Genomic DNA, 24,445 nt, shown 5'->3' with positions numbered 1-24,445 from the left:
AAAGCATTGCCGTTATGGAAATATTGCTACAGAGCTATTCCTCCTGACATGGGAGTTTCGTACTAACCTTAGTGTTATTGGCAGGTATGGGATTAGAAGAAGCATTAGCTTGATGTCTCTTCTGAAATAGCAAAATAAAGCAGAGATATAAAGAACTGAAACATGACAGTCTCAAAGTAAAAAGCACAGATAAGAAAATGGAAGAAAAAGTACTGAAAAAATGCAGCCGACAGAAATGGACTCTTCAGAACCTTAGCCTAAGAGAGCACCTAATGTCATTCCAAGGAATGTAGATTCTCTGGAGTGACCTCCGTTTCCCACGTACAAACTGCCCATAACTCTGTCACTTTCAGAAAATCTTTGCAGTCATTTGGAAGAAAGGAAGCATCCGCTCTTAACATTTGATCACACGCACATATATAATTTATACCTCTCATTCTCAACTTCCTCCATCCTATTATGCTTTCTCAAATTTACACAAAATAGTTTATGATTTATTTACCATATATTTATTCCCTTGATATTTTATTTTATGGCATTATTCTACTAGAACTCTACTTATATCTATCATTTCCTTTTTAAGTGTGAAGCACTTTACCGTCCAAAAATAGAATTCTGATTAGAAAAAGGGTATTTGGGCCATACAGTATCTGTGTGTCTGTGCTGGCTTTCAGTTCACCATCACGTTTAAGTTTCTCTTCCGTGGGGGTCACTATAAATTGGACGGAATATAAAATAAGGGGACAAACTTCACTGCCTTCTAGGAGGTTATGATCTCCATCAAGTTAAAATTGCATTTTGTGGGTTATTTACCATATTTCTGGATGGTTAACTACGACATAATATATCATGAAAAGGCCTTTTTTTTCCCAGTTGAAAATGGAAACAAGACAGAAACCACTGAAGTAATAAAGATTGTAAAATTGTGTTGTGTGTTGTTGGAAATGTTCCTTCTGCCTCAGGATATGAGGACTCTTAAATGTGAACATCGATAGCAAACACATTAAAAAAAGGATGAGCTGATACTTCATATCTGAAAGGAAAACAAAACAACTTTCCTCTTAATTTGCGCAGTACAGAAAAGGTGTCAATTTTCTAACCTCTTCTAATAATTTCTCCTCATTAAAAATGTTGTCACCCTAGACTCATTATAGAAGAGATTTTGTAATGTAATATATATTTCTAAAAACTGGTGAAGCTACATATCCAGAAGGGGGTAGAAATTAAGGGTGTTGATAACAAGGAGAGAACTGATTTACTCTTTTCAGGGCAAATATTCATGAAGTTGTCATTAATAAGTGATATATATATACATATCTGCAAATGTACTACTCATACCCCATCTTCTTTCTTCAAATTTCCCAACTCTTTACACCTCTCTCTTAGCCAGTAATTTCATCTCATTAGTCACAGAGAAAATTAAAGCCATTGGAGGCCAAATTTCCACTACCAAGTCCACAAGCATAAGTGTATATTTCCATTTGTCATATTCCCCTCTGGAACAGGCATGCAGGAATCCTCATCCTCTCAAAGGAATATCATTGCACTTGTAATCTGGATTCCATTATCTATTGTCTTCCCAGTATTTCCTCTCTGTGCTGCATCAGTAATAGCTTTCCTTTCTGTTGGATCATTACTATCAGCTTGAAAGTATGATCTAGTGTCTCCATCAAAAATCAGCTAACAGAAAAAAAAGACAAAATTACTTCCTTAATATCCTGTAACTTTCAGTTACCTACCTGTCTTTCTTTTCAGTAAGACTGCGCTGAAAAGAATGGATACATATACATATATGTATAACTGATTCACTTTGCTGTACCCCTGAAACTTTCACAACATTGTAAATCAACTATACTCCAATAGAAGTTTAAAAAAATTTTTTAAAAATTAAAAAAATAAAATCTTTTCTTCCTCACTTCCCTTTCATGCTTCATTCCATCCTAATCAGTCTTGTGCTATCACCACTTGATTAAAACTGCTCTTGTCCACGTCACCAAATTTCAGGGAGCCAAATCCAATGAACAATTGTACAATCGACACTTTATTGCTCTCTCAAGATATGATTTAGTTGATTCCTATCTCCCTCAAAAGTCCTCTTCTCGAAACTTCCATGATATTACAGACCCAAAGTTTCCACCCCATTTCTTTGCTGTCTCCTCTGCTTCAACCTACTACTCATTGTCAGGAGCTCCTGGGGGCTTAGTCACTTTTCTTTTTCTTTCCACAGTTTCTCCCAGGTCATTTTATTTAGTCCCCTAGTTGATGATTCCTTCTAAATACATATCTATAGACCAGACAGATATTCTGAGTTCAGGACCTACATTGGACACTGACAATACACTTCATAGCTCTTTCAAACCTAATATTTCCAAAATGGATCATTGATTCCATCCTACACATCACAGCTGTTCCTCTCCCAGTTTTCCTCAGCTCAGTAAATGGCACCACATCCAATTGCTCAAGCTCATCATCTGACTCATTCTTAAAATCTTTAGATTTTTCAACTCTCCCATGGCATGTCTATCAGTAAGTCCTATTGGTTCTACTACCAAAATATATTTAGAATAAACACATGTCTTTCTACATCCTCTGTCATTATACTAACAAACCACTATCATCATTGCATTCTACCACAGTAGCATATTAACCATTTTCCTTCCTACCATTCCTGTCATGCACAATATGTTCTACACACTGTAGTTATAATGACTTTTTCAAAAAAATATAACTCAGATCATGGCATCACCCAGCTTAAAGTCTTCTTTCCATTGCATTTAGAATAAAACCACAAGTTCTTATCATGCATGCAAAGCTCTGAATGGCCAGCCTCCTTCAATCATACCTTGTGCCACTCTCTTACTTGCTTACTAAGCTCCAGCCATACCTGCCCCCACTCAGCTCCTTGCCGACTTCAAACTCTGTTTCACTTCCTCCTCAGCTCCTTTACCTAAGCTGACCCTAAACTCAGTTTAGATGCTACCACCTCAGAAAACCTTCCTGACAACCTCTCATAAAGTAGTCCCTCCCATCTAATCTTCCTATACCCATTCTCAGTACCTCTATCAAGGCACCCTGTTTATTTTCTTCATGGAATTTATCATATTTATCTAAATTTTCTTTGTGGCATCATATAGAAGAGGGAACTGAGATTTGAATTAAAACAACTTTTTTTAGTACACAACTTTGCTTTCACTTCCTCACCTGTTCCACTTGTCAAGTGAGATGAATTATGATGATACTAGGAAAGTATGAAAATATTTGAAAGATGAACTGTGGGGGGATTTATAAGAAGTAGAAATGAGAAAAAAAAAAGATTCTGAATCAACATTGTGGACCCAAGCAAAACAGAAGAGAATGATTTTATAATGGAGTTACAGAATGTGTTTTTGGTAAGCTAGAATTAAGACATTAATAGTCTTTGGAGTTTACTCAGCTTTTAAAGGATCCAGTGATAATAGTGATTACAAAACTAGAGTGCCTGGCGTTAGGAACTCAATAAAAAAAGCAAATGAATTTAGGAAAGGATAGGAATAGATAATAGTGAGTTTAAGGATAGGAAGTTTCAATAAAGAAAAGAAGGAATTATTAGAGGGTAGAAAAAACTAAGAAGCCAGAGAGAAACTCCAGAGTTCATTGTCTTCTGATTCAACTAAATTCTTTTATGGATTCCAAAGTAACTTTATTTATCAATGATCATGTGAGAGGCACAGGAAGGTTTTCTCATCCCTGCTCTGCTTCTTTGTTCTGACTCTTCCACACTCGCTTGCTTCTCTCTCTTCCTACCTAATTGTTACCATTATTTAGCATCCAATTTGAGGTTTTTCCACCCTAGGATACTTTCTGTGATGTCTCTCTCCACCGGAATTGCTCACCTCTTTGAAAGATTATTACACTTAAGTTCTGTACCACTTACTGGTGCCTTAATTATATAGTGCTGTGATCCAATTTTTCATAGGTATTTGTTCTGTCTCCCTAAACAGACTGTTAGCTCTTTAAGAACAGAGATTGTGATGTAGTCTTCTTGATAATCCCCTCAGCATCTAGGACAGAATTTACCAAAGATTCTTAATAAATACTTTTGAAGAAAGAAAAGAAGAAACAAAATGCATAACCAATTAAATAATTCTAATATTCAGACAATTTTAGATTCAATGGGCATTTGAAATTTGTATAAAAGATGATGAAGGGCACTGAGAGTAACCAATGTGGGAATAAGTATTAAACCAAGAATAGAATCAAGGTATTTATTATTTCAGTTGAAATAAGAACATAAAGGTTCAAAGAGAGCTTTCTGGTTTGAAATAAAAACTCCTTGGCTCTTAATAAAAAAAAATACTTTTCATCAAGTACAGTATTTATTTTACATGTAAAATCAAATTTGGGTTGACAGAGCTAATTCATTTCCATGATTATTTTTCTCTTCTCTATTTGAATTTTGGAAAAGTGACAGTGAATTACATTTAGTTTTATTTCCAGATAGGTGAATCTGAGCCCAGTTAAAGAAAACACGTCTGTCATCAGTATGACTCTAAGCCCTGAGTGTCCTCTTGTAGCAAGCATTACTTTAAAGTACAAGAGAAAAGACAAAGCAAGGCCTAGGGTATTTCTGTAAATGGCATAATGGGGTAGTGTGCTGAAGTGGAACATCTTGGTACAGTCAGATGATTTCTTAAAGGCACCATTTTTAAAGAATTTAAGTTCCCATTTATCCGCAAGCCATGCCCTCTATAAGGGAAATGGTGTTTATATTTTTTTGACCAGATTTCAAGTAAAATCAATTTTCAAACAACCTAAAGAAAATACATAAAAGTAAATAAAAATTATTACCTTAGAATGACACACTGTGATATTAAGTAAGGAACATTAATCTTATTATAAATCTAGAATATTGAGACAGCAATAAATATCTCAAACTTTAGGTGCTAAACAAATCAAAGACCTGTAGGAAATTTTCTAGATCAAGGTATTTCTTCCATATATTATGTTCTGGACATTTTAAAGATTGAGTCCTTCAGATGATTGTGATTTGGTTGTATTCTTAGGAATAAAGTAGAGAAAGAATGTGGTACATAGGATTAAAAAATGTGGAAAGGGTGAAAAAGAAAAGAAATAGTGCTAAATTCCTCATAAGTACTCAGGTGGAAATGAAACAGAAATATATTGAAATATTATTCCACCATCATTTATCCTATTTTATCAACAGATTAAATCAAAAACAAACACTTAAAAACTGAGATTTTTAGCTCTATGTCATAAGGCAAAATATCTCTACAAGAAACCTGATTTAAAGATGGCATTATATGAGTAACACCATTTGAAAGTCATGACTTTTTCGCAGAAATTGGAGTTTCTCCTTTAACTAATAATACGCTATCATTTGTGCAATCCTTGATTAAAAAACTAAGCTTATTTTAGAACAGTTTATGGAAAATAATGCTGAAGGAACTTAGAATGCACTGAAGTTATATTCTTGCAAACTTACTTCACAGGAGGAGCCAGTATACCCTGATGGACACTGACAAACTTCCACAGCTGCTGCACGGTTTCTGTCAGTAGGATAGGGGACAGCAGATTCAAGGCCAACAGAGCTCAGCCTGGAGGAGAAGGAAAAAGAAATGGTAAATAAGCAACAAACTCCTAGGTGTTACATCTCTTGAGGAATAGTACAGAAACAATGATGTAAACATAAGCAAATTTTTATGTTGAAAAAGAAGGCAAATGAATATCCATAATGTGATGCTCTGGTCATTCATCATATTAGGCAAAGTCAGCCTAGTTAAAAGTGCTCACAACCCGTACCACAATCAAATGTGGAAAAGATATGACTATTCTTGCTCATTTCTTGATTTTTGGCTATGTGTTTTGATTCCCCCCCACACACTTTTTTCTTTGAGATACAGAGTTTAAAATCACAGTTGAAGGGGCTTCCCTGGTGGTGCAGTGGTTAAGAATCCTGGTGCAGGAAGGTCCTACATGCCGTGGAGCAACTAAGGCCATGTGCCACAACTACTGAGCCTGTGCTCTAGAGCCCACGAGCCACAACTACTGAATCCATGCACCCCAGAGCCTGCGCACGCCGCAACCACAGAACCCGCGTGCTGCAACTACTGAAGCCCATGCACCTAGAGCCTGTGATCCCCAACAAGAGAAGCCACCGCAATGATGAGCCTGCGCACCGCAACGAAGAGTAGCCCCCACTCGCCACAACTAGAGAAAGCCCGCGCGCAGCAACGAAGACCCAATGCAGCCACAAAAAAAAAAAATAGTTGAAGGAATTTTTAAAACAGAAAAAAACATTCATATGACTGACTTATTTTTAAACTAAAAAAGCAGAAGGACATAATATTAATATTCAGTCCAACCTTTTAAATTTAAAGAAAAATGGAAGCAAATAAAAGAAAAAGAAAGACAAGAAAGATGGAAATCAGTTTGGTTGCTTTTTCTCAGAGATAGATCTTCATGTTGGTAGGTAAAAGTGAAACTTTTTCAAATGCTCAGTTGAATTAGTTAGAACTATTTTCCTAAATTGTTTTGGGCCTAAATTAAATTCACTATTTTCTGTACTTACAGGCTTCATTTTACTGGTACTTCTGTACAATCTGTTGATTTTAGCACAGAGATTTGGTATCATTCACTATTCCTAGGGAAAGCTGGTTTGGCCAAACTGAAAAATGCTGTTACATAAGTGGTATATATGTATAGTGTGTGTATGTATTTCTTTCCAAATATGCAACCAATATACATTTACAATTTAAATAAATGTCATTAGTGTCTTATTGGCTTTTTCCCATTAAAAAAAAACAAAATGTAAAATCTTCATTGTTACAAACACAAACTCAGAAGTCAGATCAAGATTCATATCCTGTCTCTGACATCTACCAGTCCCGTAGCCTAGGGAAAATTACTTAACATCTCTCGGCCTCAATATCATCATCTATGTAATGGAGATAAAACAAGAGTCCATACATGATGAGCTTGATTAAAGGATTAAATGAAATAATGAATGTAAAGTTCTTGATATAGTACATAACTCATATACGTGGTTATAAAATGCTAGGCATTTTATTAACATATATTGACTGCTGCAACAGGATCAAAATGACTATATGAGTAGTACAAGAAATACTATTTCCATTCCCCAAACTAGATTTTTGTCATTTTAATGTATTAAAATAAATTTTAAATAAACTCTAAGAGCACAAAATTAAATGACTGCTATTGATTCATAATGATAATTACTGTTTTTTAAAATGATTGATAGATCTCCATAACACATAATATGCCATTATTTAACCATAAAAAAGATGTAACTGATTCTTGCTAGGGTATGCATTTTTAGTTGCTTTCTTAAGAGTGGTGGTAGATTTTTATTGTTTGGCGATTCACAATTACCAAAGAGCTTGCCAGTTTGAGAATCTATGTTGTAATCAGGCCTGAGAACAAAGTTAATCAGCTCATTAAATGTATCTTCAGAAGTGACAACCTTTAACCAAGTCATAAGCTTTTCAGCAACAAGCTTCTAAAATCTTTATTGTTTTTAATCCTGATTTTCTTAATCCTACAAGCATTAAAAATCACTGTTTTACAGTGTTCAGGTTACACAGAGATTGAAAAAAATTTTCAAACGGTAATTTTTTCCACCAAATAAACTTGTATATGAAGTGTCACTGGCAATATTTTTTAAATTGAGGTGAAATTCACATAACATAAACTAACCACTTGAAAGTGTCATTTAATATATTCACAGTGTTGTACAACCACCATCTCTAGCTAGTTCCAAACATTTTCATTAGCCCCCTCCCCCCTCCACAATAAAACCCTGTATCTATCAAGCAGTCACACTCTAGTCCACTGTTCCCCCAACCTCTGGCAACTGAGAATCTGCTTCTGTTTCCATGGATTTACCTATTCTGGATATTTCATACAAATGGACATACATAATACATGACCTTCTGTGTCTGGCTTCTCTCTGTTAGCATAATGTTTTCAAGGTTCATCCATGTTATAACACATATCAGTATTTCATTCATTTTTATGGATGAGTAATATTCTATTGCATGAATATACCACATTTTCTTATTTCATTCATCTGTTCATGGATGGATGGCTATTTCTACTTCTAGGCTATTGTAAATATATTGCTATAAACATTTATATACAACTATTTTTGAGTACCTGCTTTTAATTCTTTGGGGTATATAACTAGGAGTGAAATTCCTAGATCTGGCAATTTTTAACACAACATAAGGATTGGAAGAGTTGCTAAAATAAGGATAGTACTTGTTTATGCTAACATGAGTTTATGAGTACTCCTTAAGAACAGAGACCCTGTTGTGTCATCTCTCTACCTAGCCTGATCACGTCAATACATGCTCAACACATTTTTGTTGGATGGATGAATCTCTGAATGGATAGAAGTATAGACAGATAGTGGGTAGATGAATAGATAGATGGATAAACGGATGATACAAGACCAAGTACATACATAAATGAATAAATAAATGTATAGATGAATGGAATGTAGTTATATTACAAACAATGTGTAACATACTCCATAACAAATGATACACTGAGGCCAGGATCCACATTTCAGATGAATAAAATCAGGTAAGTAGAAGAAAACTTAATTGTTTTATCTAACAAAGAAAATGAACTGCTAGCATTAGGACTTGAGGCCAGAGGCAAGAACTCATCTGAATTTACTGTGACATCTAATTAATGGACTGTCACATGACAAACTTGTATTTCTGATCACTTTAATTTCAGAATTAGAGATTACTACACTAGTTGATTATCATACAAAAGACTATCACAACTTACTAAATAGCAGCCTGGTCAATTGTATATAGATATAATCCCAGGATTTTCAATATAAAATTAATGAGCAAAACATAAAGAAAGATTACTGGAATGTTTTAAAATAGAAAAATGAGTAATTGACTGCTTGAAGAAACAATTTAAAATAGAACAAAACAAAAAAAAATATTTTCAATGAACTGCCAACCTTCATTTGTCTTTTGAGCAGTCCCAATGTTCATTAGGTTCTGCTATTTGTTAAATGGGATTTTAATGTGTTTAACAGTTTTTAGTGTTACTCATGAAGAAGGCTGCAGTTTATTCTTTTTCTCCCTTCAATACAGTCATTTTATTTTCTTGATACAGGCTGCATTCATTTAAATACATAATGCTGATAGTAATAAAGTACTAAAGTTTGGAGATGCATGAACTGTCAAAGATTTGTCAACTAAATCAAATATTTTAGCTGGCTATTTCTCTTTATTATTATGAGTGGGAAATACAGATAACATGATGGATGAAGAGAAAAGACATAATTATATAAGCTAGTATTGAAAATATTGGAATCATATAAGAAACACTGTCCTGGAACTGCCTTAAAGATTGTTCTTAATACTTTTGTTTTCCTATATTTTCCAGCAGAGTTAGCTATGTCATGCTTCACACACAAAAAAGAAAAAAACCCAAACCATTCTTTAAACAACAGGACATTTGATCTTAAAACTCTTTTAAATAATTATTTTAAATTCACCTTTTTTGTATAGAAGATATCTATTTAATTCTACTTAAACAACTATTACTTCAGGTTGGTCACCATAGATAAAGATTTTATCACTGTTCAGGTGCTTTGTTCTATTTCATTTTTGACAAAACGTAAGATAATGACTTAGAACTTCCTTTAGCCTCTGTCCTGTGGAAGTTCCACAAAGTACCACTCAATTAGTGAAGCCTGATCATTTTTACTTCAGTCCTAAAAAGGCAACAGAATCATTCACTGGTTCATTCAATATCTGAGTGGGTCATCTGGGAATGAGCTGGACATTTTCTCCAAACATTTTCACTCCCATACCAAGTAAGGAAAATAACTGACAGAATCTGCTATTGTTGCAGCCATTCATCAAAAATATATTAAATGCTAATATAAGAATTCACCTCTTCCTCCCTAGTTCCACCAGGATGCTCTATGCGCACTTCCATTGCACTCTTTATTATACTACCATAAACGTTACTACATGTCTGCCTTTCATACTTGACTATGCCTTCTTTGAATTCAATGATCCATTATCCATCTTTGTATCCTCTTTCCTTAGCCTAGAACTATCACATAATAATTACTGTGTACTGAGTGTCTTCTGTGTACTATCATAGGAACTTGAGACATAGCTCCTTTAAATATCAATGAAACTAATGTGGTAATCATGTTTTTTTTTTTTTTTTTTTTTTTTTTTTTTTTTTTTTTTTTTTTTTGCGGTATGCGGGCCTCTCACTGTTGTGGCCTCTCCCGTTGCAGAGCACAGGCTCCGGACGCGCAGGCTCAGCGGCCACGGCTCACGGGCTTAGTTGCTCCGCGGCATGTGGGATCTTCCCGGACCAGGGCACGAACCCGTGTCTCCTGCATCGGCAGGCGGATTCTCAACCACTGTGCCACCAGGGAAGCCCCGGTAATCATGTTTTTGTCCACATTTACAAAGGCATAACCTGAAGCTCAGAGAAGTAAAGTGCCTTGTCACTATAATACCATTAGCAAATGGTGCAGCACAGACTCAAACCCAAACCCAATGGTTAGCGTGTTACTCGACACTGCCTCCCAACATATACTAGATAGCAGGTCAGATGTTTTGGATACATCATTTTCTCACCTTAGCATTCAATCTTGAAAGTTAGGTATTCTTTTTGCCATTTTACAGAAGAGAGAGCTGCGACTCAAATACACAGGGAAGGCATTCAGTAAAAGCTGGCAGACTGAATGAATCCAATGTTACAGAATAGATTTGGGAGGTAGTCAAAGATAATGGGGAGAAAACACATGTGGGCATAAACCCTGGCTGAACCTCTTCCCAAGAGCAAGTTACATAAATCTTTTTAAGAGCCTGAGAGCCCTTGTCATAATAATTTCTTCAAAATGCGATTACCTGTATCATTAATTTCAAAAGGTAGAAGTATACTATCAACACTATTTCTATAAGTCTCAAAACACTCCTTTGTTTATACGGATTTTTCTAGATTATTACATAAATTCTGTGTAATATTTTTGATACCCATACCAAAAAATTTACGATTAAAAGTCATGTGAAAACATCTTGCCTTGGAGAAATTTCATATTTCTTTTCAAGCAATAAAGACACATGGGTTGTATCACAATAAAGTCATGATGGGCTCAGTTACGCTGTGGTAACAGACAACTCCAAATCTCAGTGGCTTAACAGAAAACAAAAGTTTACTCATGTGAAATCCTCTACAGGTCTGGGTAACTATTCTGGGTAGCTGACCTATGTGTGCTGTCAATATTTCAGGCTGTTTTGATCTTCTGGTAGTTAAGTAATCTCCACAGAGTCTCAAACTGGCAATTCAATGCTTTTCCAGGGCTTGGGGGGAGGAGGAGAAGAATAATACATCATTTCAGCTCACATTTCATTGGCCAAACCAAGTCCTATGACTACATCTACCCTCAAAGGAAATGCAATATTCCAAAAGGAGGAGATTAAAAATTTTATGAACTGTACTAATGTCTACTATAGGGTATAAGAAAAAATATCAAGTTAAATATCAAGGCTGCTACTAAAAATAAGGTTTGGTGAATTTAAAGGAGAAAGATACACAGTTAGGTTAAGCTGATTTCTCTTACATTCTTAAAGGAAGAATGAAAAATTTTCCATTTTTATCTTCATCTTATCAATGAGGACAATGAGAAGGAAATCAATTAATTTGATCGTATGGGCCTCAGCATTGTCGAAAAGGATGACAGCAAAATGGTCTCAATTTTAGAAATATCAGTCCACACTTTATTCTAGATGTCTCCAAGTCTTAACGGTACTTGGAAAAAATGGTATTCCCTGGAATGATGCAGGTCAGATAGAAATGCTTTGGATTTGTGTGCTGATTTGCCATTAGCAAAATGCTTTTGCAGTCCTCTAATTCCATTCTCGTAGCGACTTTCTGATGTTGGCAAGCTATTATCCTCATCCTTATTTTACAGATGAGGTGATTGAATCCAAAGAGGTCAAAATGACACTTATGTTTACAACTATTAAATAGCTAAGTTGAAAACAGAAGTCAAAATCCTGACCTGCAGCCCACTTCTCCCTCCACTATTCAATTCCAGTTCCTCCATAACGGGAGAAACATAAGCCCATTTGCTGACAGAACTACCCTGGAAATAAATCTTCCTTAAGTAATTCTAAACATGAATTTCTGTTGAGATAGCTTCAATTTACTTGTGCTTGCACACAAGCTGTATACCAAGTTGGAAGCCTACTGTGCAAGACAAGTTGAAATCAATTCAAATGATGTTTTACAAATATGACTCAATCTACTAGTAGATCAGAGATAAATAAAATATAACAAGCGTACTGACTCGGGATTCATGCTGACTTTCGGCTCACCTGAAGTGGGTAGGAGTTTCAAATATGATATGGCTTTCTCTTCTTGAACCACAGTGCCTTAAAAATGTAGGCTGCAGAAAGCATCACCTACTTGGATTAGTTCCTGTGTCAGATCCCATAGCCACACTCTGTGAACACGTTGTTCGTGTATGGGAAAACCTCAGCAGGCTCAAATGAAACTAGTGATTTTTAAGATGGGTAGACACTAAAATTATCTGACATGAATCAGGGGGATTCATGTTTTGGGATTAACTAGTCTGAGAAACAATGCTGGCAAAAATAAATAAGTCCCTCAGCTACTTTCTGTCAATTTGCTTGTCATTTATTTTGAAATCCAGAGGACTCATCTCGTTAAACATCATGGCAATCTCTATTTACTAAATGTGAAAAAACATAATTAATTCCTAAGTGCTGCTTCTCATCATCATGGCATTTTAACCCAGCTTCTAGCATAATTGACTATGCAGAAGAGGTACATTGTTTGGCAGTGGTTCTGTTTATGAATCTGAGATACTCTCCTTTGGGAGATGGTAATGATGATTACACTTAGTTAAAATACTACAAATGAAAGACAAACTAGGCCATGCAAGCATATGAAGGAGGTAGGGGAGCATCAGTAACCAAAAAAAACCCTTTTGCAGATAAATCAGTATCGGAGACATTGCTTTGATTATGGGTGTGCCAAGTTGGCGGTTTGGGGTCACATTTGGTCATCTAACTTAACCTGGTTTAGGACAAAATTGCCACGAGAGCTTGTGTTATTTACTATTCGAGTAGAAAAGGAGGAAGGAAAAGAGCTCATTCAGACACAAAGTTAAAATTTTGTCAGAAAAATACATCGTTTTAAAAATGGAAAGCACAGCAGCCTACAGTCAGCCCCTTATGGATGTTTGGTTCAAGTCAGGGAGTTCTCTCTTTAAGGAAAAAAAAATGGAGAACAGAAAGGAATAATCGTTTGAAAGTGTTCTAGGTAAAGAGCACTTTACATAATTATCACATATAATTTTCACAGCGACCCTGAAAGGTAGGCACTATTTTCTCCACTTCACATTTGAAGAAATCAAGTTTCCACAAGGACCAACCACTTGCCAAAGGTCACACATATAATAAGCAATAGAGACAATTTAATTCCTAGTCAGGTTACCTCCAAAGCTCATACTTTCCTTTATATCATGCAGTCATTACAGTATTACAGTATTTTTTTTTAAACTTGTAGTTACTTAAATGAAGGTGCTTACATTTCTCATCATAAACTATATACTGTTAAGTCAGAGACGACTGAATTAATTAATGGAAAAAAATATTTTACAAACCACTTTCTGAATACGGGTATACTGGAATTGTATCACTTTAGTTTTCCACTATCTGAGTCATCATAAAGGAGACTCTTTTCCAGTATAGCATTTCTCGGTATGGGAATCATTCTTATTGCATGCTCTGGCAGAATTCAGGAAGAATCATCAATACTAAAAAAGTACTAAGACAAATTCATCTTGGGTATGTAAAATTTTAAAGCTTAATAGAAACACTTTTCAGAAAACCAGTGCTCCGTTCTTATCCACTATTTGAAGACAGCAAACCTTAGGGATCTTCAGTCACTCAGCACGTGCATATTTGCCCCAAGGTAAATGTGTGAACACTGGGAGATGCAGTTCTTGAGTTTACCTGAAGATGGCATCCATCCCAAGGCTGTATGTGATTTGTATAAGGACTCTCTTTAAATTCACAAGCACGGTCATAAACTCTTTCCTACTGACTTGGAAATTTGTGCCATGTATGGTAAATAAATCTTCTTTAAGTGACAACACATTAATATGTTCTTCAGATGGTTGCAGATACACCTCATCTTGGGCTGTGCTGATTCTCAAGTCATTTCCCTAAAGAGAAAAAGAAAGTATAAAAGGGTAAAACTGTGAAAAAACGGATTCTCTTCTCTGTGGATTATCCTCAGTAGGTTTTTAATTTCAGGTTAGCTTCCCCTGTCAGTCAGCATATTTCTAGTATGTATAAAAGGCAGAGAAAACAATTTAAATATTAGCCTTAACCAGATGTATCACAAAGTATAAGCTTCCTGGTTATGCATGACTTTGCTTCCTCCATTAACTAAAATAATAAATACCTGGCAACTCACAGATATATGTGATTACAAATGTCTCAGTTTTACAGAAGTGTACAAAAATTGCATATTTCAAATATGCTATTTTATGGTGAATGTGGGTTGTATAGGAAAATAGGGAAGAAAACTTAGAACAGTGTATGAAGCAACTGTTTTAAAGGACTCTTCTATCTGGGGAAAAAAACCCAAACAAACAAGGAAAAAACCTGCAGTTTAATGTTCACAATAGGATAATGGCATCATTACCATTTGGGTTAACATTTTATCTTACTTCATTCGTATTAATAATATGTAACTTCTCAACATTTTACATTTAGAGAATCCCTTTTATCTCAAAGGAATTCCATGACATACTTCCAGTTTCATACACATACATATGTAATGATATATATCACCCAGATCACTTCATCTAATACTGGGAACATTCATTTTGGGGAAAGAATTTTTTTTATTGATTCTCATGCATGAAAGTTTCAAGACAAAAAACAACAGAGCCTCATGCTAAATCAACATAGATCCATTTGGACTCATAAATATGCATGAAATGTGTGCTTTTGCATGAGTTGAGGGGAGGAGAGCATGTATTATGTGAAAGGAAGAGTATGAGAAAGGATGGAAGACAGCCTTTGTGATAACTTTAGCCTTCTAGCATTTGGGAACTGCCTATGGCCCTCCAAATCCCGAAAGCAGTTTCTCCTATATTTTTCTTACCTAAATTAGGAGTTTTGAATTCGATTTAACTGCACCTAAATAAATGTTTCCTTTTCCATTTACTTCTACCTAATATAAACAAAGAAATAAACAGTAAAATCTATTTGGAAGCAAAGAGAGATGGAAAAAGTACAACTATGTAAATCTGCCATTTGCCTAAATACTTTCAGTATCCTTATATTCTTGGGAAAATGGTCATTAAGTTTTAAGTTTAAATTCCAAATCTGCTCTAAAACTCCCATTTACCACTGGAAGCCAATGCCTATGTTCAGTCTTTTAGCTATGTCTCACAGTGAAACATAAGACTGGCATAAAAAAATTCCCCAAATATGATATTTTTCTCTAGTAGTATGTAAATTAATGTTAAACTAGCCAAGTAAGGAATAACCTCAAATAACATAAGAGTGTAAAGCAGTTAAATATAAATGACACTTTCCATACTCTACCTCTAAGATAATCATAAGCTGGAGTATGTGTTCTGTATCTTCCTCCTCTTCTTCGAGGTCATATGATATAGTAAATGTCAGTTGTCCTCCAACTGCTGTGAGCTACAAGAGAGGAGATGCGTAATCATTACAGGACTAGAGATGGGTCATTAAATCATGTTTTACTTATTGTTTTAAAATTATTACATTGTTCTAGAGGGCAGGATTTGGAAGAAGCAGAAATCATGAGCGTGCAGAGTGAGAATGATAGACATTTCTTTAGGAGTAACCTTTATACGAACCTTACCCATCAATAGCAAGCCTGACACAAATATAAATTCATGTATTATTTTCCCTGGTATTGCAGGCTTGCTGAAATAGGTTAAGTTCCAGGGAACCAAACACAGCCCCTCCTGTCATTCTCCTAGTGTATAGCTTGAGCTTTAAAATTCCCAAACAGAGAAGTGTCTTTGTTAAAATTGGGAGATTTCTACCCATCCCTGAGGGTCACTCACTTTCTGTGGGTCTGAATGCTTTCAGCAAAGACATCACTCCATTTCATAGGCACTTTACCTAGACTGTAAGCTAAGCTGGGAAACGTTGTTGGTCAAAGAAAAAGAAGTGTGGCAGCAAATTTTATATCATGATAAAATTCAATCAAAACTCCCAAAGAAGATACACTTTCCCCGTGCAATCAAATATGCTTAGTTTGAATGAATGCTGTTATCCCTTTTCGTTAAACAAACTTCTTTCCATCCAACATGCATGCCGAACCCCATACAATGTATGCTTGAGGTTTACATCCTCTGACATTGACAGTAACCTTGCAGAAAGGATAAAAAAAAATAGGAAAGCAAGATCATTTACAGGATAGGAATCAACACTGGAGCTTGAGTGACAGACTCGATGCAAATGCTGCAGTGCTTTTTAAAAAATTCCACCCCAGCATTGTAAATAGACTCATAAAACAAAGCTGATGATTTGTATTCTGCAGTTTCCTCCATGCTGACAAACCGACCCAGCTTCGCAGCCCTAGGCTCTTTGTGGCCTCTCACAGCAGACCCTGACCACAAAGCAATTCCCTATGATGCTCTGGATTGAGGAGGAGGTACCCGGATTCCTCTCAGAGCTGTTCCATAGGGAATGGAACATAGCTCGCCATGGCTGATTAAACAGGGTTTTTAAATTGCAGCTCTTTAATGTCTTCTAAGAGCTCATTAGAGGGAGCTCTATAAGGAACTAAAATTCAGAAAACTTTTAATCCCCTGCTCCACTGAGAAATAGCCCTATTCTAATGTCTTTTCATATATAAAATAATAAATATCTCTCTGGACTATAGCCCTTGGCATTATTGTGAGTAATGAGGGGGTGAATCTATGTAAAAGGTTTTTGGTTCTATTAAGATAAGCTTCCAAAATTTCACATAGCATACTTGTTCAAAATCAGCCAGACATTTTCTCCACGACAGGAGTCTAGAAAGGCAGCAGAAAGAATGTTTTATATATTTCAAAGAGGACTTAACTATTCAGAATTTCCTAAATTAATAAAAATATTTAGTAGGAGGCAGGGATTGAGTTTGGGAAGGACTTTGGGACACAGACCTATAATGTCGCAAACTTTTGAGCTTCCAAATGTATTTTGATTATTTAAAATTTGGATTACATGTTATTATTCTTCTGGAATATGCTTCTCTAAAAAAAAAGACCAATGTAAATGAATTCTTAATTTCTTAAATCAATTTGAGAAACTTAGAATTAAAGGTAATTCCCACTTTGCCAATAAAAAGAGCCAAAGTGTGTGTAATTTGAGTATCCCAGATGTTAAGACTTAAGATGAAATACAAAAATGTTTGATCTGTTACAATATTTGATTTGTCAATGTATTTTTCCATACCTGCTTATAATCAAGTCATATAGTATATGAGATAATATAATATGGGAGAGTAATGAGGGTAGAAACGGGGAAAAAAGAACAAATAACTACATAGAAAAAGAGAGGGGCCTTTTGTGGGTCAATGAAAATATAAAACATGAACTAAGGAATAGAATTAATTCAACCTATTTTCCTGAGGGCTTACAATAATAGTAGTAATAACAATAATGAAAAACTGGTTTCTCATTCACATTTCATAAAACAACTGTTTTCCAAACTCTTACATGCATATTTGATACCCATGCTTTGGCAACATTAGAACCAGTTTTTGAATCATCTAACAATTTTCATGAGTGAATCTATTTTGCTTCCACCTAAGTTGTGAAAAACAGGAAATTTTAAATAGATGCATGATACTGTTAACAGATGTTTTTTCCCCAAACAGCAAGTGTTCATTCCTATAATAGTAAAATCACTGTCTACTTAATTCACCCTAAGGTATGTATTTATGATCACCTCTATATAACTACTTAGTCAAGTACTTAGGTAATTTTTTTTTTTTTTTTCGGTATGCGGGCTGCTCACTGTTGTGGCCTCTCCCGTTGCAGAGCACAGGCTCCGGACGCGCAGGCCCAGCGGCCATGGCTCACGGGCCCAGCCGCTCCGCGGCATGTGGGATCTTCCCGGACCGGGGCACGAACCCGTGTCCCCTGCATCGGCAGGCGGACTCTCAACCACTGCGCCACCAGGGAAGCCCAGGTAATTTTTTAAAAGACTAAGATATCATCCTTCAATTTAGAGATTGTACCTCCTAGGAATAATTACTTATTCTCTGTTAAACTCCTTTGCCTCTATTTTTCCTTCAACTCCATAGAGTAATCTCTTCATAAGCAATAAGACCAAGAACTTCCTGGTGGTGTCTCCAGCTAATGTGTCTTCCCCAAAAAGTACATACCATTGTAGGGTCTTTGTAATGATTCAATTATAAGATAACACCTTTTCTGAGGAATATTGTTTTGGGGGGGAAAAAGCTTTGCGAATACTCAGAAGATAAGTTGTCCTTTCATATATGGCTTGGATGAAGAATTCTGTCTCTTCTCCATCAATGTGCTGCTCCATATTCCAAATGCCATTTTTACCTGGCTCCTCCACATGCTTGCTTCTCCACTCTCCTATAATTCCTTCAGTATCCCAATCTTCACTTTCTCCATCAAATCAAATATGCACAGGGCTGCAAGTCATCAATTAACTCTGTTGTCTCCTCTAGCTGTTATCTCTGGTTATTTTTGTTAGTTTTGCTGTCAAACTCTAAGATATGCGGTATTACACTCATTTTCTTTATTTCTACCCATCCACCCTTTTTATATTTTCTTAAGCTGCAGCCTGCTTTCCACCCTTAGTACTTCACTAAAAGTGTTTCTTGAAAGGTCATTTATCAGCTTTATCTAGCAACCACTAATGGGCTTTTGTCCAGTTCTATGTGTCATGTGATAATTCTTAAGATTCTTGACTCCTTAGTCTTCTACTACATTAAACTTTTCTGATACTTCTGCCCCTGGAGTACGACAGAGATCATACCTCTGTCTCTGTGATAGATACATTTTTCTTTTATTCTATACTCAGTGTATGGATGTCTCCAAGACCCTTACTCTCTTTTTGTTATCCTTTCTTATTGACTTTCCATTCCTCTCTCATGGATTGAACTATGTTCACACCTGGTTTCTCAATCTGTATCTTCTATCCTGTCCCATATCCCTGTATTAATTTTTTCCTGGTGTCATAACAAAGGACCAGTGACTGGGTAAACAACAGAAATCTGAGATCAAGATGTCAGCAGGGTTGGTTTTTCTTAGGGCTCTCACCCTGGCTTGTATTATAGATGGTCATCTTTTTCCTGTGTCCTTCCATGGTCTTCCTTCTGTGTTTGTCTCTGTCCTAATTTCCTCTTCTTATAAGGACAACAGTCATAGTGGATTAGGGACCACACTAAGAACCCCATTTTAACTTAATTAATTAATTGGAATAAAAGATCCTTTCTCCAAATACAGTCACATTTTGAGGTTCTGGGAGTTAGGACTTCAACATACAATTCTGGGGAACAATTCAGCCTGTAACAGTTCTGTACTGAATGATTGTTCAGTAATGTATCACACACCCAACATACCTAAAGATAATCTTATTATCTGGGTCTTCCCAAGAAACAACTATTTTCTTAACTTCCATGAAGCATGGGTCAAGCCAATTGCTTTGTTTCTCTACTGTAATTTGGAAATCATAGGTACAGCATAATATTGTTTTCACTTTATTTTCTGTACCAGATTAGTGCTTCAGTCCTATTCCTTGAAATGCTTCATGTCTAACTTTCTGTTCCCATTGCTACATCACACTCACGAAATCCTCATCAAGCATTTGAATTCAATTCCCTGACTTCAGTCTTCTTTTTTGGGGAAAGTGTTATCAACAATTACTTCTGTTGTTGCAGTTGCCTAATGAAGAACCTCTAGTGGCCCTGGGATCTATGATATCATTCAAGTTTCTGTGCAGTTTCAATACTCTATAGGATCTATCTACCCCCTGTTCACAAAATCTATGCAGAGATATCCCAGGGCACTTCAGTAAACTCACAAAGGCACTGTGGGATGTTGTAAATGTTTGAAGGAAATACAGCAATACTATATAATGGTTGGACACCACACAAGCAACTAGCTCTAGGTAGTTCACAATTTTAACAGATAATGCTATATTCCTCTAGAGGATGTTCTCAAAATTTTGAGCTATGTTTTTGTTTACTTGCATTTTCAGCCATGTCATATCTTTGTTAAGCAAGGTTTTCAGTGGATGCTGTGATAAACAAAACCAAAACCAAAAACAAGCATTGTACAAAAATCAATGTGAAACAGAAAATAAAGGCAGCAATGTCTCATCTGATTCTCGGTTTTGAGAACTTGAATATTACTCAGCAAGAAAGATCCCATTAGTAAGTAATTGTGGTAATTTATGAAGAAAAGAAATTATTATATTGTCTAAATTTATGTGCATTATTTTTTAATGACTGCTAAGTTGTTAAATTACAAATATTTATTAAGGTGTTTAGCCCTAACTACTGCAGCATATTTCAGTTGATCTAGAAGGCATTGTGAGTAAAACATGGAGACACTAAGAATACCACAAATTGAAAAAGTTTCAGAACTCCCAATCTATCCTCTGTATCTATCCATTCTGCTACTTATATGTGCTTAAAGTAATTTTCCTGCTGAAATTCTCATTCCTACAGCTCTCTGACCATTCAAATGCTGCTTTTCTTTCTTTGCCTGGTTGATGTCCCGCTGGACAGAAGACTGAGGGAAAAAAGTTCTTTCAGTGATATTCTTAAAGTCTACTGAGAAGTCAGTGGCAACCACAACTAGTAAAAGAGCTAAAGGACAGAAGAACAGGTAGAGCTCTGTATAAACCAACTCATCCAATAACATTAAAGAATTCTAACCATACATCACATGACATTGGTAAGTTATGTGTACTGAGCATAACTTTAACTTTCCACAATCTTGGACTTTGTAGACTCTATTAATTTTCTATTTGAGGTTTTCATATTAATCCTTTTTGGGGACAATATTGATTTCTCTAGTTTTACAGAGCACTGCATGTATAGCCAATAGAACATTTCATTTTCTCCTGCTATTTAGGAACTAAACTGAAATATACTTTTCCACAGGTAGAAATAAGTGCAATTCCAGTTTGCTTTAGGGCCTTTCTTATATTTACTGGATGGATTAGACTATATCTACCAGAGATGAAAATTATATTCCTTTTCATTACAAAGAGAACGTGAATTTAATGAAAATATTTCATTCCATAAGAGTCCCCAAAGACCTAGCCTTTTATCTTTCCCCTTATCTATTAAGCAAAATTCTCTTTGGGGAGATTCAGATATCAAATTGCAAAGGCACTGCAAGACAAAGGAGCAGCACCCATCCATTCCTGGAGATGGTTCAGAGAGAAGCCCTTCACTCTCCTGATCCTCAAATTCATCCCATTAAGAAAAGAGCAATGCGAGTAGCTATTTCCCATGAATATCTGTTTTAATTCTACCTTCAGGGGAAAGGAACAGCTTGATTGCAAGTAACATTATAGTTACTATGCAATATATAACCTAATGTCACACTTAATAATGTAGTGTGCATACAGCACATTGCATTAAAGATCTAATGAGGCAGGAAAGTTTTTCCCCATGAGTGGAAAAGGCTAAAGTTAATTCATAAAACTAAGCTTTACAAAAGCATTTAGTATTATGTTTTGTGTGTTCTAGCCTCTCTTTTTTCCCCCCAATTTAAGAAGTATGGATTGAGGGATGAAGGGTGGATGATCTATGGAGGACAATACATCTGCAAGGAAAATTTTCTCAGAAAAATAAGCCTGGAATATTTGGTCCTCTGATGTCAGAACATCATCACTCTTACTCCACAAAATGGGGTGTGAAACCTAATATTTGCTTTTCTTACCAGAGCAAATATTTCAGAAGGGATATACTAAAATCAAATGAGGAAAAGGCTTTGTAATATTGAGCAGGATAAGTGAAACAGAGCTGTCAGTTTCAATTTAGTATCACAAAGAGGGCAGGCGATTCATTTTTCTAGATTCCAAAGCCCCAGAGTATTAAACTCTGAAAAGGTATCCTCCCATTTAAGTGTTTATTAATGCATCTATTCATGAAGCTCTCTTTCAAAACAGAAAAAAGTATTCCACTACAGGCTTTGTTATGCTCTTCTGTACATTTATAACATTGAGATAAGTGCATGTTTCTCTCCTTTCAAAACTTGATAATTAGAATAGAACCGATGCAAGGGGATGTTGAATTAGAGAACAGGCAGAATTTACATGGGAGATCTTAAAGTTACATCATCTTTAACGCACAGAAAATGGACTAGTAGTTGTGGGTGTCAAATGGGGACAATACATTCTAGAAATGTTGCTTTGGAAGGCAAGAGGCTACTTTATGCAGTCCAGGAGATACAAAGAAAAAACTCGAGGAATTTTACTTTCTGCCTGCCTTACTCCCTTTCTTTTCTTCCTCTCTGCTTGCTTTTTCTGCCTTCTTTCCTTCCTTTTACACATCTCCCTCAAACACGACTCCAACTCCCACCATCTCCTTCTCTCCTCTTTGTTCCGATTTTTTTTTTTCCTTTTAGACTTGGCCACTTCCAACCCAATAAGATAATTTTGCATCCCTCTGTACTTTGTATAATCTAAAGTTCATATGTATCCAAAGCAGTGATTAAAATCGTGAATGCATCAGGGCCAAGGACAGAGTTTTGTGGCAGCCCACCAGGGATACTCCCTCAGTGTAACACTCACTAACTGATCAGTCAGTGTCCTTGCAGCCCAGTCCTCCAACTGCTTACAGAACTACTCACTCACATTTACTCTTCCCAGCTCTCACCATGTTTTTCCAAATTCTCACAACCTACCTCCTAGCTAGTATTCATATACAATGTTTCTTATTAATAATGCCAAGAGATGTTCATTACAGCATCTTGGTAGGCAAAGGGAAAACAAAGTAATTGTGAGAGATAAGCTAGAGGAACGAAGAAGTCAATATGAGATTCCCATATGAATTTTTGTTAAATTAGTTGTTTATTCACTTGAGTAATGCCAACCTATCTCCAGCATAAGCTTTCTGTCTCCTGCATAACCAAGTGAGGCCCAATTATACTTTCCCTATACTCAGTTATGATTCAAAGCAAATGGAATTATAAAGGTTTGATCAGGAAAGAATGTTTCTGGTTGCAAGTGAAAACCAGACAATTAGTGGTTCTCATATAACAAGAAGTCCAAAGGTAGACAGATCAAATTTTTAAAAATTACAATGAATGGGTTAATGTTTTTCTATTTCATGTATTTTCTACAAATGCCTCGATCCTTCTGGGGGCACTTAAAAATATAAACATCTCATGAATAGATTTGCTAAACTTTACATAGAAGACGAAGCACTTAGAAGTACATCCCATCCATAAATTAGTATTTAGTGTTTCCTTTAAGTTCTCTGACTTAGAGAACTACTTGCTACCTTGTGACATGCACTGATCAAATATTGAGTTGAAATAGTACAGTCTCAACAGATGCGAGTAAATGGTAGCAGCCAAATTCTCCAAACTGTTTTTTTGTTATCAAGCCCAGACTCAAAAATAGGATTTTTGCAACAGCTGTTTGTCTTCTGTTTACTTTTTATGTTTGGATGGAAGCTTCCATTAGTAATCTTTCTTTGGGTTGGATTAATTTATGAGTAAATATTCAGTACAAAAAATACATGTAGTATATTATTAAACATTGATCTAATCAAATAAACCACAAATTATGGTTTTATATATACATATGTTTCATATTGACTAGGGCTTAATTTTTTTCTTTAAGTTCTCTGCCAAGAAAACAGAAAACTATATCCTCAAGATATACAACATTGATCTGATTAAAATAACAGGACCCATTTTAATCCAAGTTCCAGTAAGTTAAATAGAAACAGACTTACTATTTTCACATAAATGACGAATGAAAACAAAATATACAATCCTTGTGGAAAATTTATGAAAACACTGTAAAAAAGAGTTATCAGCATTGCTATTTTCTATGTGAATGAGAATTTTAGTTAACCTTTCTCTTACTGCTTAAGTATTTTGTCTTATAAGTATATTCATTACTTTGGATAGTATATGGCTATTATATAGCCTTTTCCCCTCACATTGCAAAAGTAGCAACAAGAGTGTAATAAACAGAGCTTTCCTCTTGCCCATAGGCAATTCTAACAGTTTAATCTTTAGCAACTCTAAATATGGTTGGAACTGCTGTATGTTTAAATAAGTTCAATTAATTTTAGGTTACATTATTTAAATAGAGGTTGTTTTGAAATAGCAGTCAACTTATCTCCCTCA

The 24,445-nt window shown here is 35.5% G+C and overlaps 1 protein-coding gene across 9 annotated transcripts in view; it reads right to left on the bottom strand.

Moving 5' to 3' along the window:
• LAMA2 (laminin subunit alpha 2) overlaps positions 1–24,445 on the bottom strand; it is a 608,480-nt gene that overhangs the window by 236,976 nt on the left and 347,059 nt on the right. For 5 of the 9 annotated variants that reach the window (XM_059083775.2, XM_059083777.2, XM_059083778.2 and 2 more), the window contains 4 exons: positions 15,672–15,773; positions 14,064–14,275; positions 5,483–5,594; positions 68–121 (listed from right to left, as the gene is read on the bottom strand). In XM_059083775.2, coding sequence (XP_058939758.1) covers positions 68–121; positions 5,483–5,594; positions 14,064–14,275; positions 15,672–15,773 — 480 coding nt within the window. The remainder of the gene's footprint in view (positions 1–67; positions 122–5,482; positions 5,595–14,063; positions 14,276–15,671; positions 15,774–24,445) is intronic. The other 4 variants (XM_059083776.2, XM_059083779.2, XM_059083780.2 and 1 more) reach the window with 1 other exon arrangement.

This window comes from Kogia breviceps, chromosome 13, assembly GCF_026419965.1.
Source record: "Kogia breviceps isolate mKogBre1 chromosome 13, mKogBre1 haplotype 1, whole genome shotgun sequence".
Classification (NCBI taxonomy): Eukaryota; Metazoa; Chordata; class Mammalia; order Artiodactyla; family Physeteridae; genus Kogia; species Kogia breviceps.
The sequence above is the reverse complement of the archived record's forward strand: the minus strand, read 5'-3'. Positions and strand labels throughout refer to the sequence as shown.